This window comes from Mchenga conophoros, linkage group LG3 (assembly GCF_057382185.1).
Source record: "Mchenga conophoros isolate Kocher_MC1m ecotype Shallow Benthic linkage group LG3, M_conophoros_male_GT1.1, whole genome shotgun sequence".
Taxonomy (NCBI): domain Eukaryota; kingdom Metazoa; phylum Chordata; class Actinopteri; order Cichliformes; family Cichlidae; genus Mchenga; species Mchenga conophoros.
The window spans coordinates 33,014,363-33,033,307 of NC_140528.1; the positions used below are offsets into that span (position 1 = coordinate 33,014,363).

At 42.1% G+C, this 18,945-nt stretch overlaps 2 protein-coding genes across 2 annotated transcripts in view; both read left to right on the forward strand.

Annotated features, from left to right (window-relative positions):
- The window catches only part of LOC146578239 (uncharacterized), a 36,370-nt gene extending 30,408 nt beyond the window's left edge, over nucleotides 1-5,962 (forward strand). Inside the window, exons 6-9 of the mRNA XM_085267786.1 lie at nucleotides 2,643-2,893; nucleotides 2,947-3,142; nucleotides 3,717-3,842; nucleotides 5,697-5,962. Of these exons, the coding sequence (XP_085123912.1) occupies nucleotides 2,643-2,893; nucleotides 2,947-3,142; nucleotides 3,717-3,842; nucleotides 5,697-5,962 (839 nt within the window). The remainder of the gene's footprint in view (nucleotides 1-2,642; nucleotides 2,894-2,946; nucleotides 3,143-3,716; nucleotides 3,843-5,696) is intronic.
- Nucleotides 5,963-12,146: 6,184 nt separating this feature from the next.
- On the forward strand, nucleotides 12,147-17,329 carry LOC146578241 (uncharacterized). The gene is made up of 7 exons (XM_085268610.1): nucleotides 12,147-12,177; nucleotides 13,342-13,383; nucleotides 13,463-13,729; nucleotides 13,810-14,049; nucleotides 14,128-14,304; nucleotides 14,430-14,552; nucleotides 16,179-17,329. The coding sequence occupies exons 1-7, from the start codon at nucleotides 12,147-12,149 to the stop codon at nucleotides 16,220-16,222; spliced, it is 924 nt and encodes a 307-aa protein (XP_085124736.1). The 3' UTR covers nucleotides 16,223-17,329.
- The last annotated feature ends 1,616 nt before the right edge of the window (nucleotides 17,330-18,945 follow it).

Sequence of the window (18,945 nt, forward strand, 5' to 3'; positions counted from 1 at the left end):
GAACCAGTCCCTGAATCAGTTACGTGGTACGGACTGCCCGCAAGGCCTCGAACGTCACTGCATACGTAATCAAAGCAAGCCTCGATACGCGCTTCAGAAAAACGCCCCCGCGATTACCCGACGCACGATTCGAAGCTTCGACACACAGGACACATCACTAGTCCTGCGTTTGGGTCCTACATCCTGCCTGCCACCTCAACACCTTTAATTTTACAGCTTCTTAGTTATTATAAAGTGCTGCAACTCATAATGTTTTCTAAGATAGTAAAACTAGATTTAAACCGACTACTTCTACAAAGATGGAGCTAAAGTGATGATATACATTTATAGTTTGGACTTGGACACATACAGTCTGTTTTTCCTTATAACTACATGTGAGTTCAATTAACATTTTGTAGGAAAAGGGAATTTGTTTTTTAAAAGGATTATAGATCAGGACCTGAATTACCCAACGGAACATCTCATTCACTGACGTTTCCTGGAGAAGCTGCTCTGCCTCTTTGTGATGGAGCAGCAGCGTGACGTACTGAAGACTGTTAACGGGGAAGTGCTGAAGCTGAAGGCGTCTCTCTGCTGCTCAGACTGACGTTCAGTCGTCATCCAGACAACATGAAGACTGCACCGGTCTCTCTGCTCCTCGGTGAGTCAAACACTAAAATCATCGATTTATTTATCACAGCTCCAACAAACAATATGGCAGGAAAACAACCTTTCAGCAGTTACAAGCTCGCAGCTACTGACTTTAAAGTTCATGTAAAAATTCTGAAAAGTTTCGTCAAGGCAGGAGGAACAGTTCATTCTCCTTCTTATGTCTTTCAGGTTTCATTTGATTGGTGGCTGTGAAGTTGGGCAGGAACCAAGAAGTGATGTTAATGTTGAATAATGGAGCTCACACTTTTAACTGAAATGTATGAAGAGTGATAGAAAATGGTTTCAAACATGCATGATGAAAGTTTTTCGGTTTAAATCGATCTCATCATCACTGCAAACCTCTCAGAGGTTCAGACTCTCAGCAGTTTAACCTGGAGTCCTGCAGGAAAGTCACCATATAGTCTGGACTAAGTCAGCGATTAAACTTTCTGCCCAGCTAAGTGTCAGTAACATGAAGACCAAAAGAACAAAAGAGACTTGACCTCTTTTCATCAAACATCTCTTCAGTCAGGAAACCACAGCCTCTGACTGCATGAAGCACAGGGTCCTCTGACTGCGTCCCTTCTTTTATCTAGTCTTCACTTCCTCTATTCACAGCCAATTTTCCATTAAGAGGACTGAGTGTATTCAAACAACCACAGACGGTTTTGACTGTTAAAGTTCCCATTCCCGTTGACATGATGACCTTTAAACAGCAGCAGTGTGGGAGTGAAACAGGCCGCAAATCTGAAAATGAAAACTGTGCTTTTGAAGGGTGGCTTCTTAGTCCCACACTTTCTTCTCTGCACATAAATGAAAGCTCATCCATGCACAGTTCCTTCTCCATTGTTTACAATGCTGTGCACTGTGATGTTTACCGTTGATTGCCATCTGATCAAAAAATGTATAGAAAACAGGAAAAGACAGGCTAACCTGCGTTGCTGTCTCGGTGGTATTTTATAACTTCCTGTTCCTGTTACAGTGCACGGTGGTGTTTGTGTAGTTTAATCTGCGTGGCTCACAGATCTGGCAAAAATACAGACCTTCCATAATTAAGTAGAAGTACAAATACTACTGTTCAAAAATACTCCAGTAAAAGATGAAGTACTGATTCAACTTATTAACTCAAGTAAAAGAAAAAAAAAGTACAGACTATGAAATGTACTCAAAGTAAGAAAGTACAAAGTAGTAGCAGTAAAACCCTGGCTGATTGTGACCCACACCCATTACCACACCTTGGCTCATGTGATTAGGTAGAGGATCATCAGGGGGTCCATTGTCCCTCTCAGTGGGAAACTCCCACAGAGCTTAAATGTGGGTCTCTTCACCGTTTGATCCTAGAACTGAAGAAGCTTCTCAGATGAGAGGTGAAACGTCTTCAAGCAACTTAAAGAAGTCCAGACGCTTTTCTTTCCAAGCTCCTTAGGTTGTGGCAGATACTTCAGGAGATTAAAAAGTTTCCTGAGAGAAAAAAAAACAACAACAAAAAAAGACTGTGCAGCCTCAGTCTTTCTTTAAATGACCTCTGACCTCCTGTTGCAGGTGTGTGTGTGCTGCTGCTGTCTGCACTGACTGTTTGTGCAGGTGAGTAGATGAAGTGCACCATGGTCCAGGACAAACACTGAGTGTAAACACTGATAGAAACTGTCCGTCTGTCCTCCAGTCTCTCTGAGCGTCAGTCCAAACCTTCAGCAGTTCTTCACAGCAGCCTCAGTGTCTCTGACATGTGACGGTCAGCTGGGCTCTGATGGATGGACGGTGAAGAGGGACACAGGAAGTGGGACTGAGTCATGTGGTCAGGTGGGCGGGGCTTCGGGAGGTTCAATGGTTCATCCTGTTTGCTTGATAAGCAAAGCGAGCCAATCAGTGGAGTTTACTGGTGTGAAGATGAAGCTGGAGAGAAGAGTGAAGAAGTCAACATCACTGTATCAGGTAATGAAGTCGTTCATTTCATCAGACTAACAGCAGACTGTTATACCACCTCTACATCACTCTGTGGGTCTTTTCCTCAGATAAAGAAGTGATCCTGGAGATCCCTGCACTTCCTGTGAGGACAGGAAGTGATGTCACTCTACGCTGTAAAAACAAAATTGGTGGCACAGCTGCAGCTTATTTCTACTTTAATGGACGTCCTGTTGGACCTAAATCAGAGCACATAATCACCATTAACGTGCAGCAGTCTGATGAAGGTCTCTACTGGTGTTCTACTGATGAGTTTGGATCATCTCCTCAGAGCTTTCTGAGGGTCAGAGGTCAGAACACTGTTTCCTCTTAAAGCTTAAACCTGTTGAGCTGATAACAAACTGAATGACCCAGCTTCATATCTTTCCTGCAGATCCTACTACACCAACACCACCAACAACAAAAACATCAGCAAACATCCATATCTCCTGTTCTCCTCCTCCTCTTCCTAATCCCTCCTTCATCATCCCAGTCATAGTTACTGTAGGTTCTCTGGTCCTTGTGGTTCTGGTTTTGGTTCTAGTTCAGCTTCTTTGGAAGAAACACACAGGTATGATATCCGTCTGACCCACCTGGGCTCTTTTGGTTCAAGCAGCAAATTAAAATATTTTGAAATTTCACTTGAGAAAATCTGAGGGACTTTCCTGTCTGCATTTATTTTGTAGAGCACTGGGTCCCAACATCTTTAGACTGATGCGTTCCCATGGCCCAATTGAAAAGTTTTAAAAGTTCTGGAAGTGGGTCCATAAAAATGAAAAGTATTACTGATATAAACTTGGCTTATCTCTCATTCAAAGTCACGTCCAGACAGCTTCCATCAGGGTTTCAATTTTAGGATCGCTCCCTAGAAATTAGATTCAGACTAAAACCCCACAGACACAAACACCAGTTTGGGTTGTTTTTCCTGATTGGCTGTCACTTGTTAAGGTGGTATGATACAGGAACAGTGTTCTGTGGTCTCATCACTCTGATGCTGCCATCATGGCTCTGCTTAATCCATAATCAACGAGTCTTTGCTCCTGAATCCTGTACCTGTAACATCAGACTGTCTATGAAGGTCTTCTAAACATCCTACAGCAGTGAAGTGATCACCAACGTTCATTCACATCACATCATTTCTGCAGGGAGACACCAGCCAGCCTCTACAAATGATGTCACATATGCCGAGGTCACCATTAGAGAGTCAGCCAATAAGATGTCAGTCATCCAACCAGAAGTGATTTACTCCAGCCTGAGCATAAACACTACAGGTACACATTCTAGCAGGTGACATAAATGAGCGATAAAAGCAAGAGAAATTGAGAGTTGAAGAAGATGAGACTTTTTTTCTCCTCATCATGCTGCCATGTGTATTTGACCTCTGTCTCTAAATTAATCTGAAAGTTTCTTGTTCTGGACAAATTTAAATGTAAACCCATTTTCTAAAAATTTAAATTTAAAAAATGTGTAAATAAACAAAGAATACAAAGATTTGTAAATCTTATATTTTATTAACAATACAATACCAAAACCAGGTTAAAAGAAGAGAAAACCAAGTGGTACCAAAGACCAACAGCTGGAGGAGGAACACTTCCAGAAATGACTGTCAATGAACACAGTTCACCACACCACCTATTCCAGGAGCGCAGCTTCATAGTAGGAGAGTCAGGTGCTGAACTGGCCTGCCTGCAGTCCTGATCTTTCATCAATGAAAACATCTGGAGCATCATGAAACCAGAAGCAGGACAAAGAAGAGCCAGGACTGCTGGGCGGCTAAAACCCTCCATCAGACACGGATGGAGCAACATCCCACTCCCAAAAAGTCCAAAAGCTGCTGTCCTCAGTTCACAGACATTTCCAGAATGATGTTAAAAGGCGAGGCTGTACAGGAGCATTACAAAATTACACTTCTGATATGTGTTTGGTTTTCTGTCTTTGAGAGATTATGAGACTTGAAAATCATTGGATTCTGTTTTTATTTGTTTTAAACAGCATCACTACTTTGAGGTCGTAACATGTGGTCATGGAAAAAATATTTTTACCTCAAATATATCAAAAGTTTTGAAAGTGGGACAGGAACGCAGGATCCACAGCAGGTCTGCAGCTCTGTCGCTAGTTTCCTGTTTTACAGTTAACGTTGTCACTGGTTTCCACTAAACCTTTACTGTGGTCTCTGTGGTCGAGTCACTGTTTGAAAAATGGGACAGTGACAGTGTCAGACAGCCGTGGCACTGATCCTGCAGCTTCAACAGATCGCTGCACTGGAAGAATGTGATTGGTACATAGTGTGAGTCAGTTCAGGTTAGTATGAACGTCTGCCCTTTTCCAAAATAAATGTGGGAAATTTTCTTTATCCATGTGTGTTTGGTGAAAAATAAAGTTGACAAGTCGCTCAGAGAGAGATCAAAGATGAGGTTAGGCCACCTTTTGGATTCCACACGACGCACGAGGAGCTGATGAAGATGCAGAGTCACCAAAGTGACGGGAGAAAGTTCTCCTGTGTGAGACGCAGCAGTCACATCAAAAGCAGATAAATGGTGAAGTCACCTGAGTCAGTAGCTGTTTTTCCCCAGAGTCGAGTGTTCATTCACCCACATCAAAACAGGTGCTGCTCGTGTGGTTAACTGATGAGAGAAGCTGAAGTCTCTGCGTGACAGGGCTTCCTTGTTGACACCAGTGGGAAATGATCAAAAGTAAAACAACCGGTGTGATAAACCACGAAGTGTTTTATGTGTTTAAGTTCAGTTTAACTGCTGTTCGAACGTTGTGGACTGTTTCCCGCCATGAAGAAAGAAAAGATAAACAGTGTCTGACAGAACATGAGAGTGTGCTGAACTGGATCAAATTATTACTGAGAATGAAATACCATGACCTCATGAACTACAGTAAACTAAGAATGATGATGATGAGTAGAAGGAAGAAGACGACCCACAACCTCCCTCCTCAAATGCCTGTCTCCTCAAGGTCAGCTTTGTTTCACTCAGCAGTTCCACCTCAACAACGCCGTGTGGTTCAGTCAAATTTTCCCGTATCAGTTATAGTTTCCCTGCTTTCTTTCTTTCTGGTTGTTTCTGCCCTCCCGTGACCATCCTAGAGCCAGTCTCTCTGCCTGTTCCTGCTCACAGAGAGGCTTGTACCCTGCCTTCCCCTGCACCCTTTCCAGTTCCCTGAATGGTGGTCGCTGTGGTCCAGTCAGTCCCAGTTGCCTAGAGCAGCTAGGGCTCCGCTTGTCCCTGCAACCATATCAGTTCCTCAGGTAGCAACAGCTAGTGTCCAGCTGTCACCTGCTCCCATGCCTGCTCCCAGCGTGAGGACATCCAAGGCCCAGTCCACCTTTGCACCCTGGCTGGTGTCCAACTACTTCCCATGCCTGTCCCTACTCCTAGGGTGACAGTGGCCAAGACACAACCTATCCTTGCACTCGCACCCATTCCTTGGATTGGGACAGCTGTTCAGCCAATCCCTTCACAGTACCTGTTCTAAGCGCTCAACGAATCTTAGTACACCATGGAAGCACAAGCAACAGGGGTGGGAGTAAGCCGGTGTAGACAGCACATCTGGTCCTGTAGCATGCGCTGGGCCCAGATCTGCCCCCTGACCTCGGCCTTGGAGATAAGCATGCAGAGGTGTTTGGGGTGCAAAGGATGGGAACGAAGATTCTAAACACAGTCTGTTATCATGGAGAAAGGTCTTGTTGTCCAGCTCCAGCCTTGAGGCCACAGCTGGCGCCAATGTGGTAGGCGCATGAGATGGTAGTGATTTTCCTTTAGTGCAAAAACTGCATGCCAATTTTACAGTTGCTCTAATTGTCCGTCACTGGTCTCTCAATCTCCAAGATGTTATTAGTATTATTATTATCTTGTTATTACTATTACTAAGCTCTTTTTAGCGGCTGTTTGACCACAAACAGCTGGTGCAGCTTTGCTAGATTAACCCAATGATTTAAAATCATGGTTGACATTAAATATTTTGCATGTAAATGATCAAAGAACGTAGATTTTACGATTTGAGCCCCGTCATTATCTTTAGGGTGACCTTAGCCATTTGGAAAACTCCAGAACTTCCTGATTAAAAAATTTGCAAGTGATTTCTTTCATGGCAGTTTTTCATTTGTGAAACAAATCAATTCCGTTGTAAAAGCCAACTTCTTCCAGCTCAGGGCAAAAAATAAGAACATTTTGTAATCTGCTGACTCTAGAAAGTTATTCATGCATTTATTTAATCCAGGCTTGATTACTGTGATAGTCTTTATTTTGGTATCAGCCAGGCTCTGCTCTCTCATCTTCAGCTTGTTCAGAATGCTGAATCCCAGTGGGATAAGGTAGAGATTTCCTGTCCTCTGTTGATTTCCCCTCCACGATATTCATTTGATCTTAATGCGCCTTGCTGCTGCATTTATGGCTGTCCATGAAGGATTCGCGAGAACCATCCTTCAAATCTGGGGAGACAGAGGACGCATTTGTGGGCCACATTTGGAGGAGCCTTCAAATATGAACAACCTTCATCGCCTCACTGTGACGTATTCGGCCTACAAATACGGCCTCTGAATTTGGCAACAGCCAAAGACTATGTGACTGTAACATTAAATTAACAGTGTCTTTAAAAGACCTTTGACCTTCAGTGACCTCTGACCTTCAGTGACCTCTGACCTCCTGTTGCAGGTGTGTGTGCTGCTGCTGTCTGCACTGCAGGTGAGTTGATGAAGTGAACCATGGTCCAGGACAAACACTGAGTGTAAACACTGAAGTGCTTCACTCATCTGTCACAGATAGACACACTAACAGAGTGTGAGCTCTCACTGACTGACTCTCAAATCAAATCTGTTCAGGTCTGTCCACAGTTTCATGTGTTGTTTAGGCGACAGGAAGAGTTCACTCATCTTCTTTTGTGTTTTGGTTTTATTTGATATTTGTTTGTCATGTTGTGAAGAGGAAATCAAGTAGAGATGTTTTCAGTTTCTGTAACATGATGGTTTGTATAGATATCAGCCAACAATCATCAGATATCAGCTTTCACTCAGGAAACCACAGCTGCTAGCTGCATGTACTAAATGTTTGTCTGACCGGCCTTTGTTGTATAGTCTTCACTTCCTCTTCTGTTTACAAATTTTCCATCATGTCAACTGAGTCAAATTTAATTTCTCTCAGAGTTTGTATGCTTTGTTACTTTCTGATGATGAGCTTCAAATATGAGCAAAGTGAGACTCAAACAGGACGTAAACCTGCAAATAGAATCCATGAAACAGCTTTTTCACACTGTTCATCCCACAGCTGAGGTGGAATAAACATCTAACCTTCAAGAATGTGCTTTTTTATTTTGCAAGACCTGCCTGCAGTACCTTTACTGTCCACTTACCCAAAGCTGCTGAGAGCCTGAGTGGGGAGCATCAACTCAAACAAACAACAAATCAGTGGAGTTTACTGGTGTGTCATTCCGTTACAATCGAGGTGAGTGGCTGCAAATTTCCACCAGGTTCTTGAACCTCTTTCATATCCGCCCCAAGCAGGCCCATAATCTCTTCATCTGCTCCACTCACCTGGAGCTGATTTTTGGCAATCAGGCTGGAGATATTTAAGCCTCACACTGACGTTCCTTCTCCACCAGTTAGTCAGCTACTCCATGTTGGAGCTGGCTTTGCTTCCCTTGTTCTCGTGTGCCTTAGTTTTCCACGTCTCTTACTCTACCTTAAGCTCATCCCTTGGACCTCGAACAACTTACCTTCACTCTGGAAATCTCTCCGTGCCTCACCCTTCTAAGAAGAAGATCAAATGGAAAATGAATGATGGAAACTGAGGTCAGAGCTGCAGACTTGCTGGTGAGGAGAGGTAATGATCTTCAGGCAAGGCAAGCGCTGTTCAGTCCTCTCCTCATCTTCCTCGTGCTCCTTTGTATATTCCATGTAGCATTAAAGGCACGAATGAGTTTAAACAGGTAAAGTCAGGTAAATGGATCCTGGTTATTGATTCAAAGTGACTAAAGTCAGTAAAGAATAAATGTTTAGGCTTTATTGTGTCAGTCAGACAAACATTAACAGTAACCTGTCTCTTCTATCAGACACAGAGATGAGTGATGACATCAGAAGTAAACCTGAGTGCAAACAAAGGGAAATGTTTCTTCTGTGAGCTGTGTGACGTTAGCACTGACCAGCAGAGGGCGCCAGAGTCACATGATTGAAAATAAAGGCATAAATTGTCCAAAATTAACTTTCTTTATTTCTGTTCCCTTTATGTGTCTCCTTTCATCTTGCCTCCTTGTCTCCTCCCTCCTTCCACCATGTCTTCCCCACTCTCACATTCTTACTTCTCCAGTCTCATTGTTCCTTCCTCCTCTATGTATGTCTCCTTCATCGCTTCTTTACTCTTTTTACCCTTCTCTTCTTTCACTTTATCTCCTGCCTCCTCCTATGTTGCCTCTATCTTCTTGTCTCAAAGTTTCCTTCATCCTTCACTCCTCCTTCGTTGCCTACTCTCTCCTTGTCTCATTTATTTCACTCTTCTTTATTTTCTTCTTTTCAGTTTCCTCCTTGTCTCTCATTGGTTCATGCCTCCCTGTCTCCTCCTCCCTTGACTGTGAGGATTCGTGAAGGTGAAACATGTTCAACACAAACTGATTCTCCACACACACATCTATGGGCTCAAATTGTGGTCATAAATATTTTGTACTTGTAAATCTCACCGACTAGTTGTGAACTGAGTTTTGTAACCTTGTAAACCAAAATATCTAAAACATTTGTGTTTGTGCATCTATAGATGCAAATTGGTGTGTGTGCAAAAAAGATTTGGGTTTTTTTGTTTTTGTTTTTTAAAAGAAAGAAAAGAAAAATAATAATAACAATAATTATTATTGTTACCAGCCTAATAATAATTAGGCTGAAGAACCAACAATTTTAGCCCATAAGAACCATAAGAATGAACTACCTCCAGGACCTGAAGCTCAGTAAAGCACCCCTCCAACAGCCAAACCTATCTGTTCTCTCATTGGATTGTTAAATTTGTGATTGACATGACGTTAACCAATCAGCTGAAAGGAAGAAAAATTCGGTCAAAATTTGTACTTTGAGGTTGTGTGATCCCCTTACAGTCTGAGCACACCCTTCACTCCCCAATATTTAAATATGGGGACCACTACCCGAGTCTGAGAGTCAAGGGCCCCAGATATGCAACGTTGCAAAGGCCTGTCAACCAAGTGAGCCCTACAACATCGAGAGCCTTCAGGAACTCAAAGTGAATCCCATCCACACTACAGGCTCTGCCACCAACCAGGTGTTTAATTGTGTGGATGCTTTAAGCATCCACACTATTGAGTTCCTGTTTCTCTTTAATCTTTATACTTTATTATTCTAGTTGCTTCTGTACACTTTTTGGCACTTAACTACTTCCACAATTTTCAGCCGATTTTCACCGTTCAAATTTTAAACTATTCTGCTATTTTTTGCTAATGCCGGATATATCTTTTGGTGCTCATAACTTCTATACTTTTTGAGATATTGAATTTTTTTTGCAATATTTTTGCCCATTGAAATGAATGGAACACATTATCAATGTGGTCACTTATTTCTGCTCGCCGGGCTGAGCTGTGTTTTAGCTCAGTGAGATGAGCATCCGTTCTCAGACTGGGAGGCCCGGGTTCAAATCCCGCTTATGGCAACATTTCTTTCAGTTAACAGTTAAACTTTTTTAACTCTTTTCAACACAAATTTCAGCTTTTTCATCCCTTTTCAGCAGAATTTTCAGTTTTTTCACAACTTTTCAGCACAAATCCCAGCTTTTTCAGCTGTTTTCAGCAAAAACCTCTTCAGCAGAATTCTGCTCATTCACCTCTTTTCAGCAGAAATTCTGCTGATTGAACTCTTTTCAGCAAAATTTTCAGAATTTTCACCTCTTTTCTGCTCAAATTCTGCTTATTCACCTCTTCTGCAAATTTTTCAGTGTTTTCACCTCTTATTAGCACAAATCTCAGCTGTTTTCAGAAAAAAACTCTTTTGAGCACAAATTCTGCTGATTCATTTCTTTTCTGCAAAGTTTTAGCCTTTTCACCTCTTTTCACCTCAATTCTCTGCAGCTTCTGCTCATTTCAACAGAATTGTCAGTCTCTCCACCTCTTCTTTGTGAGAAAGAGTTTGGTGCAGTGAGATGAGTAGCTTCCTTGAGACTAGAACGGCCAGGTTCGAATCCTGCTCAGGGCAGCATTTTTTTTTTTTCAACTTTTTTCAGCAGACAGCTTCAGCTTTAAAGCATCCACACTGCATTTTCGCAGGAAATGCAAATTTTTCTAGTTGCCTCATTGATTCCAGACTCACTTCCCTTACAGAAGATCATCTGTGGGATTAGGACAGCTTGAAAAAGTCTTCATACCCCTTGAAAATTTACACATTTTTTCACCTTAAAACCACAAACTTAAATGTTTTTATTTATGTTTTTAGTAATAGGCAGAGGCTAGCCTGTTTGGCACCCTGGGCGAACACTCCATTAAAAAAAGATGATCTGATGTCTTCTCTGCTTAATAAGGTAATTAAAGAAGCACTGACACATTTTTCTGTATGTTTTTACATAATTCCACCATTTCTGGTTATAGATGCAGAAACTTCATGAAATGAAAATTCTTCCTGATCACAACCTCGGTCTTTTTCTAAATGACTTCTGCATACTATTGTGAATAAAAAATGAAATCTGAGATTTGCGAAACAGTTCTTTCTGTTGTTATTTACATTTTACGAAGGCCCCCAGATCTTGTGTAACTGGGTTTGTAAAGGCAGTTGTTCAAGCTCAGCAGCCTTGCAGTGACAGTCGGTCACGGGACTTTCATAGCGATCTGAAACTGCAGCTTCCCAGTGAGAAGCTTACAGGTAAAGTCACAGGGGTCATAATTTAATAAAAAGATTTACTCAATCTAGCCTTCCCTAGTTATTGTCTGTATCCTGTAAATGTTCTTTTATGTAGTTTTAATTATTTTATTTTATTGTTAAATAATCTCCTAGTCGAGTTGTGTTTGTATTTTCTTTTACATATTTTCACTGCACTGCAGCAAATTAGTGCGCTCCACCTGTTGGTGTATTTATTGGCTTTTAATGTTTCCCTCCTATAAATGATCGTATTACTGTAAAACACTTTGGGGTACTGCTGGTTTTAAATGTGCTATATAAATAAAGTTGTATTCTCTTTGTTATTTCCTGTTCTCAGAAGGAGCATTGAGCTGTTCATAGACTGCATGAACTGCAGTATTAGCAAACTGCACATATAATTTATGTCCACTCAGGACTGTATGCTTGTCTTTCCACGTTCATATGTATATTTATATTTAGTCCCATGTCTTTGTGTTCATCTGTTTATCTTAATAGTTTTGTTATCATATCTCTGTTTCTACACTGATTTTATATGTTGTTTCTTGTATATTTGCTGCTATGATAACTCAGTTTCCCTCTGAGATCAATAAAGTTTCTCTGATTCTGATGAAGACGAGTGTATTAGAAACAGCTCGTCCTTGTGGAGAAGCAGCAGCGTGACGAGCTGATGATGTTAACAGGGAAGTGGTGAAGCTGAAGGTATCACTCTGCTGTCGGTCTCCAACATGACAACATGCGGACTTCATCTGTCGCTCTGCTCCTCGGTGAGTCAAACCCTCCCTTCTTCAATTCTTTATCACAGCTCCAACACACACTAAAGGTCAAAGGTAAAGAGCCTATTTTCAGCAGCTGGAAGCTCTCGCTGATAGTTTCTCTCACATGAAATCTGTTCAGATCTGTTGGTTTTGTTTCCTTAGTGAGAAGAAGTGATCACTACTTCTTTTGTTTATCTAAGGCTGGTTGTATCTGATATTTGTTTGTGTGTTTGGACACAAATCAAGTAGTGTATTTCCTGTAAGCACCTCATATTTAACTCGAGTGTATGAAGATACAGCAAATGACAGAAAACTGTTTCAATTGCATAAACTCTTTAAAATTTAGAAGTTTAACTCTGCGTTTCTCTGTCCTGTAATCTGGACTGACTCACAGAGCTGAAGCTTCATGTCGTGTCTGTAAGAGAGGAAAGTGACCTGTTTTCATCAAACATTAACCTTTACTCAGGAAACCACGGCTCCTAGCTGCATGTACCACATGTTCTCCTTATCTGCCTGTTGTAATCATCACTTCCTCTGTTCAGACCAGATTGACTGAGTCTAACTAAATGACTGAAGATAGTTGGTTTTTCAGAATTAACGTCGGATTTTCCTCATTTTCTGTACGCTTTGTTAATTTTCTGATGGCGATTTAGACGAGCGGGACTCAAACGACTGTAATGTTTACTAAACAGATTTTTCAGGTTGCTCACTCAGCAGCTGATATTGCCAAAGTCGCCTAACTTTAATCCAGTGACCTCGGTGGTTTGATGGTTCATTAACTCTGATTGCTTTTTAAATGTCTCTGTTTTACTTAGCCAGTAAGAGCTGATTGGGCCTAACCTACCTTCGCCAGCACTGGCTATGGGAACCTGCTAATGTTGGGTTTAATGTTGTGATTAGTAGAATCTGTAGTTTTTTACTTACTGAACAACTACTTAGAAACCTGCAGACGTATCGATATAAAAGAATTAGGGCCTGCAAAACAAGCAGGTCAAATTTCAGAATTTCTACCTAAAAAGAAATTAAAAGGAAAAATAGTCCATTTGAATTCAGCTCGAGCATTTTACACCAAATCTGCTTGATCAGGTTTGAATGATGTTTCCAGAACCACACAGGAACAGATTACAATTCCCTGCCCTCTGACCTTCAGTGACCTCTGACCTCCTGTTGCAGGTGTGTGTGTGCTGCTGCTGTCTGCACTGACTGTTTGTGCAGGTGAGTAGATGAAGTGCACCATGGTCCAGGACAAACACTGAGTGTAAACACTGATAGAAACTGTCCGTCTGTCCTCCAGTCTCTCTGAGCGTCAGTCCAAACCTTCAGCAGTTCTTCACAGCAGCCTCAGTGTCTCTGACATGTGACGGTCAGCTGGGCTCTGATGGATGGACGGTGAAGAGGGACACAGGAAGTGGGACTGAGTCATGTGGAGCAGGTGGGCGGGGCTTCGGGAGGATAAATGGTCCATCCTGTGTTTTTGATGAGTTCAGCCCAGTCAGTGGAGTTTACTGGTGTGAAGGTGAAGCTGGAGAGAAGAGTGAAGAAGTCAACATCACTGTATCAGGTAATGAAGTCATTCATTTCATCAGACTAACAGCACACTGTTATACCACCTCTACATCACTCTGTGGGTCTTTTCCTCAGATAAAGAAGTGATCCTGGAGATCCCTGCACTTCCTGTGAGGACAGGAAGTGATGTCACTCTACGCTGTAAAAACAAAATTGGTGGCACAGCTGCAGCTTATTTCTACTTTAATGGACGTCCTGTTGGACCTAAATCAGAGAAACTCATCACCATTAACGTGCAGCAGTCTGATGAAGGTCTCTACTGGTGTTCTACTGATGAGTTTGGATCATCTCCTCAGAGCTTTCTGAGGGTCAGAGGTCAGAACACTGACATCACTTCCTGTTTGCTGAGCTGATGATAAATTTACTGAATCAGCGTCATTATCTCTCCTGCAGGTCCTCTTCCTCCCACAACAACAACAACAACAACATACACTGATGTCTCCCATCCACCTTCTCCTTCTCTTCCTCCTCTCCAGCCCTTCATCATCCCAGTCGTAGCTGCTGTGGTTTCTCTGGTTCTTGCGTCTCTGGTTCTGGTTCTGGTCCGGCTCCTTTGGAAGAAACACACAGGTATAGAGTCTGTCTGACCCAACTGAGCACTTGTAAGTGAAGCAGTATACATGTATGTATGTGTTGTATGGGATCAGTGATTCTTGGTCTTATCACTCTCATGCTGCCTTCGTGGCTCTGCCTAGTCCACAATGAGGCTCCTTCAAATGATGTCACCTACTCTGAGGTCACCAGTAGAGAGGCATCCAATAAGATGCCAGTCATCCAATCAGAAATGGTTTACTCCACCCTGAGGACAAACACTACAGGTACGGAAATGAGGGATAAAAGCAGGAAAACTAGAGATACACTTAGGTTAATGCATCTTTTGTGATGTTGTATAAATAAAGCCAGAATGCAATGATTTGTGTATCTTATAAAACCACATTTTAATAAATAGAACACAGTAAAGGGATTGAATGCACAAATGGATAAAAAGCCGGTGGTCCCAAAGACAAACAGGTGGAGGAACACTTCCTGAAACTGTTTCTGTGAGCATTGTTCACCTGCCTTCCACAAATGCAGGTTGAAGATCTATAATGCAAAGAAGAACCACATGTGAGCATGCTCCAGAATCAGCCTCTTCTTTGTGGTTTTCTTATCTCAGCTTATTTCTTATCTCATGATAAAATACAGGTTTGTGAGATTTGCAAATCATTCAGTCTGTGTTTGCACAGTGTCCCTGTGGTTTTTAAGAATTGGAGTAAACTGTGGTCGTGGAAACATTGACTTATATTTTCCTCAAATGCATCAAAACAAAGAGGAACTGTGACTCAACGGCTTCAAGCGTTATGAAACATAAACTTTCTTTAGTTTCCTGTCTGACAGTAAAACATGTTACTGGTTTCACGTCTGAACCTTACTGTGGTCTCACTGCTCGAGTCGCAGTTTGTAAAAATGGGTCAGTGTCAGAGAAAACCATGGCAGCAATCCTGCAGCTCAGTCAGAACGCTGAAATGGAAGGAAGTGATTGGTGTATGATGTGGAAGATTAGTGTGTATGACACGCTGCAGCACGAACTGTCTGATTGAACTCCAGTGTGAAAATGATTTGGGGAGATTTTGTCACAGCATGCAGCAGCACACTATGAATTTGAGGAGTGGACCCAAAATCCTGACACGAATGAACATAGAAGATAAACAAAAGGGGAGCCGTCTAACAAGGCTGATAAAAACATCTGAAATTAAAAGGCAGAGGTGAAGCTAAACAATAACATAAGCGTGGAACATGAAAGGACAAGCCACCGATGTTTCACTGGCATGTAAGTTTGGGGTTATACACATAAAAACAAGGTTAGGCAATAAAGACTCTGTGAAAGAGACGATGAAGAGAGAGAAGAATTGGTTCAAGAATTACACCTCGTAGTAGAAAGGAGCTGAGGAAGACTCACTTTGATTGACGAGGATGTTTCAGTTCACTGTGTTGGGGCAGCAGTCAGATGTAAAAGCACGTACATGGTGAAGTCACCTGAGTTTGTAGTTCCCAGAGTCGAGTGTTTATTTTCACCCACATCAGAACAGGTGCTGCTCGTGTGGTTAGCTGATGAGAGAAGCTGAAATCTTTGTGTGACAGAGCTTCCTTGTTGTGACCATGAAGTGTTTTATCTGTTTACCTTTAGTTTAACAGCTGTTTGAATGATGTGGAGTCCAGAGAGTGCATGTCAGCAGATACTGAACCTGAAGCTTTGCTGAATCATATTGTTTCACATTGTTCTTCAGTGTTATCAATAAAAAAATAATAGTTTGAATTGAGTTCAGCAGACAAGGTTTGATGGGAACTCCAAGTTCACAGTGAGATGAAAATGAATCCCAGATGTTCGGTCACACAGTGGCTTGTTTCTGTCTTTGATTCCTTCAGCGCAGTGACCAACGTGCATGACTGTCCCATTTTTACAGAAGGTGGAGGAACCACAGACGCCACAGAAGAAATTAAAAAGTGAAAGAAACGACGAGTTTCTCTGTGTAAACAGGAAGCTGAGGACAGACCTGCAGATGTGTCGGGCTCACCGTGGGAACATTTACAGACAGTCATCAGCTTCCTCCTTTCTTCATTCACTCCCATTTAATCCAATCAATGGAGTCATGATGGCAGCAAGTGAGGAAGGCGTCCTGTTTCCAGTTCCTCCAGAGAAACCAGGAGGAGGAACTGAAGAGATCAAACTGCTGCTGGTTTGAGTCTCTGCAGCTTGAACTCTGACAAAGGTCGTCTACGATGGAGCTGCTTCCTTCATTTCAATCTGATCAATACTCTGAACTCCTGCTGTAATTTCAGCAGGTGTGATTTAACACAGATTTAATGAACAGACAGATCTGCATCGATCAGGAACTTTCCTGTTTATATCAGGAAGAGAGGGGGCACACTTAATTATCTCTTTGGGTACAGCCAGTGATTTTCAGGAGGGGCCCAGCAGTAATAAATGCATCAACTAGTTTTTCAGCATTTTACTCTGAGATGGGAAGTTCTGTTTTTGGAGACAGCAGAATCTGAATGCTTCGTTATCTTTGATTTATTTAATATTCTTATTGGTATCTGAATATTGTGCTGGAGTGGACAGGGGTTAAGGGAAAAAAGGCCCACTCCAACAAAACAAAGCACACTTAAATCATACACAACGCCTGAAAGACAAAACAGACAAAACGCAAACAAATATACATTTTTACAGAGTGTGTTTGTGAGTGTCTGTGTATGAGTGTTTGTCATGAAACGTACTTGAAAGGTGAAATTCTGTAATGACTGTAAAAATGTAATAATTATGATGCGATTAAAAAGGAGAAACAAAGGCTGCACAGCACATCCAGGTCCTGCCAGCTGTGGCTCTGCAGCTCATGTCCCCAAAGGACAGAGACGACTGTACTGCTTAAGTGGAACGAGGCAGCTTGAGTGATTAATATGAAACTGATATGACAAAATACTGCAGAGGATGACACACATGACAGATTACAGTCGTAACCAAGAGCTTCAGTTTTATCAATGTTTAGTTGAGCTGCTGGTGCTAACAGGGAAGTGGTGAAGCTGAAGCTGCTGTCAGTCGTCGTCTCCACAACATGAAGACTTCATGTGTGTCTCTGCTCCTCGGTGAGTCAAACACTCATATTCATCCATTCATTTACTGTACTTCCACACTCTGTAAAGGAGAACACATCGTCAGCTCTCACTGACTGAGCTGAAACTTCCACTGAAATCAAATCTGTGTAGATCTGCTGGTTTGCTTCGTTTAGGAAGACTTCGCTCTGCTTCTTTCTTTATTTGGTTCCACCTTAAAGCTGGTCAGCTGGACAGGAAACAAAACAAGATGATATTTATGTACGAGCATCACGTTTTAACTCGAACACACAAAGAGTCAGTGAAGAAAACAGTTTCAAACTTGCTGGTTTATAGTAATGAAAGTTTGTTTTTACTATGATTCAAATTTGTCTCATAAACATCCAAAACCTGCTGAATGCTCAGAACTGAATCTAATGAAAGTCGAGCATGTCGACTGAGTCAGTGAAGCTTCAGTTAGTGTGTGTAACATGACGACTGAACATGAAGGCAGACGACCTTATTCATGAAACGGGAAACCACAGCTGCTGCGTTCTGATTGGCTCTGTGTGTAGACGATATTTCCTTTATTACGAACAAATTTTCCAATGTGTGGACAGAGTCAATAATCTTCCTGTGTCTCTCAGGACTCTGGAGCTTCACTGATCTGTTTTCAGATCTAAATGTTGCCAAAGTCACTGTTTGGGTCAGTTTAGGCACCAAACTCTAAATAAGCACGTAAAATGTAAGCCTGCATTAATAATGCATAAACATCAAATCCTCATTTACATGAGGTGACACATGTCAGCCATGCTGATGGTTTGTTTTCACGAGCGGTGCTTGATGACCTGTGATGGTACCCTCCTTTCATAAAGCTGGTCGAGTGTGTGTTAAAATAAAAGAAACAATGAAGCTCCTTTCATCCTCAACTTGAAAAGCTCGATGATGCAGAGACTTCAGGAAATTAGAAAGTTTCCTGAAAGAAAAAACTATGTGACTATAACATCAGAGTGTCTCTAAATGACCTCTGACCTCCTGTTGCAGGTGTGTGTGTGCTGCTGCTGTCTGCACTGACTGTTTGTGCAGGTGAGTAGATGAAGTGCACCATGGTCCAGGACAAACACTGAGTGTAAACACTGATAGAAACTGTCCGTCTGTCCTCCAGTCTCTCTGAGCGTCAGTCCAAACCTTCAGCAGTTCTTCACAGCAGCCTCAGTGTCTCTGACATGTGACGGTCAGCTGGGCTCTGATGGATGGACGGTGAAGAGGGACACAGGAAGTGGGACTGAGTCATGTGGAGCAGGTGGGCGGGGCTTCGGGAGGTTCAATGGTTCATCCTGTTTGTTTGATGAGTTCAAGCCAATCAGTGGAGTTTACTGGTGTGAAGGTGAAGCTGGAGAGAAGAGTGAAGAAGTCAACATCACTGTATCAGGTAATGAAGTCTTTCATTTCATCAGAGTAACAGCAGACTGTTATACCACCTCTACATCACTCTGTGGGTCTTTTCCTCAGATAAAGAAGTGATCCTGGAGATCCCTGCACTTCCTGTGAGGACAGGAAGTGATGTCACACTACGCTGTAAGAAGAAAACTGGTGGCACAGCCGCAGCTTATTTCTACTTTAATGGACGTCCTGTTGGAC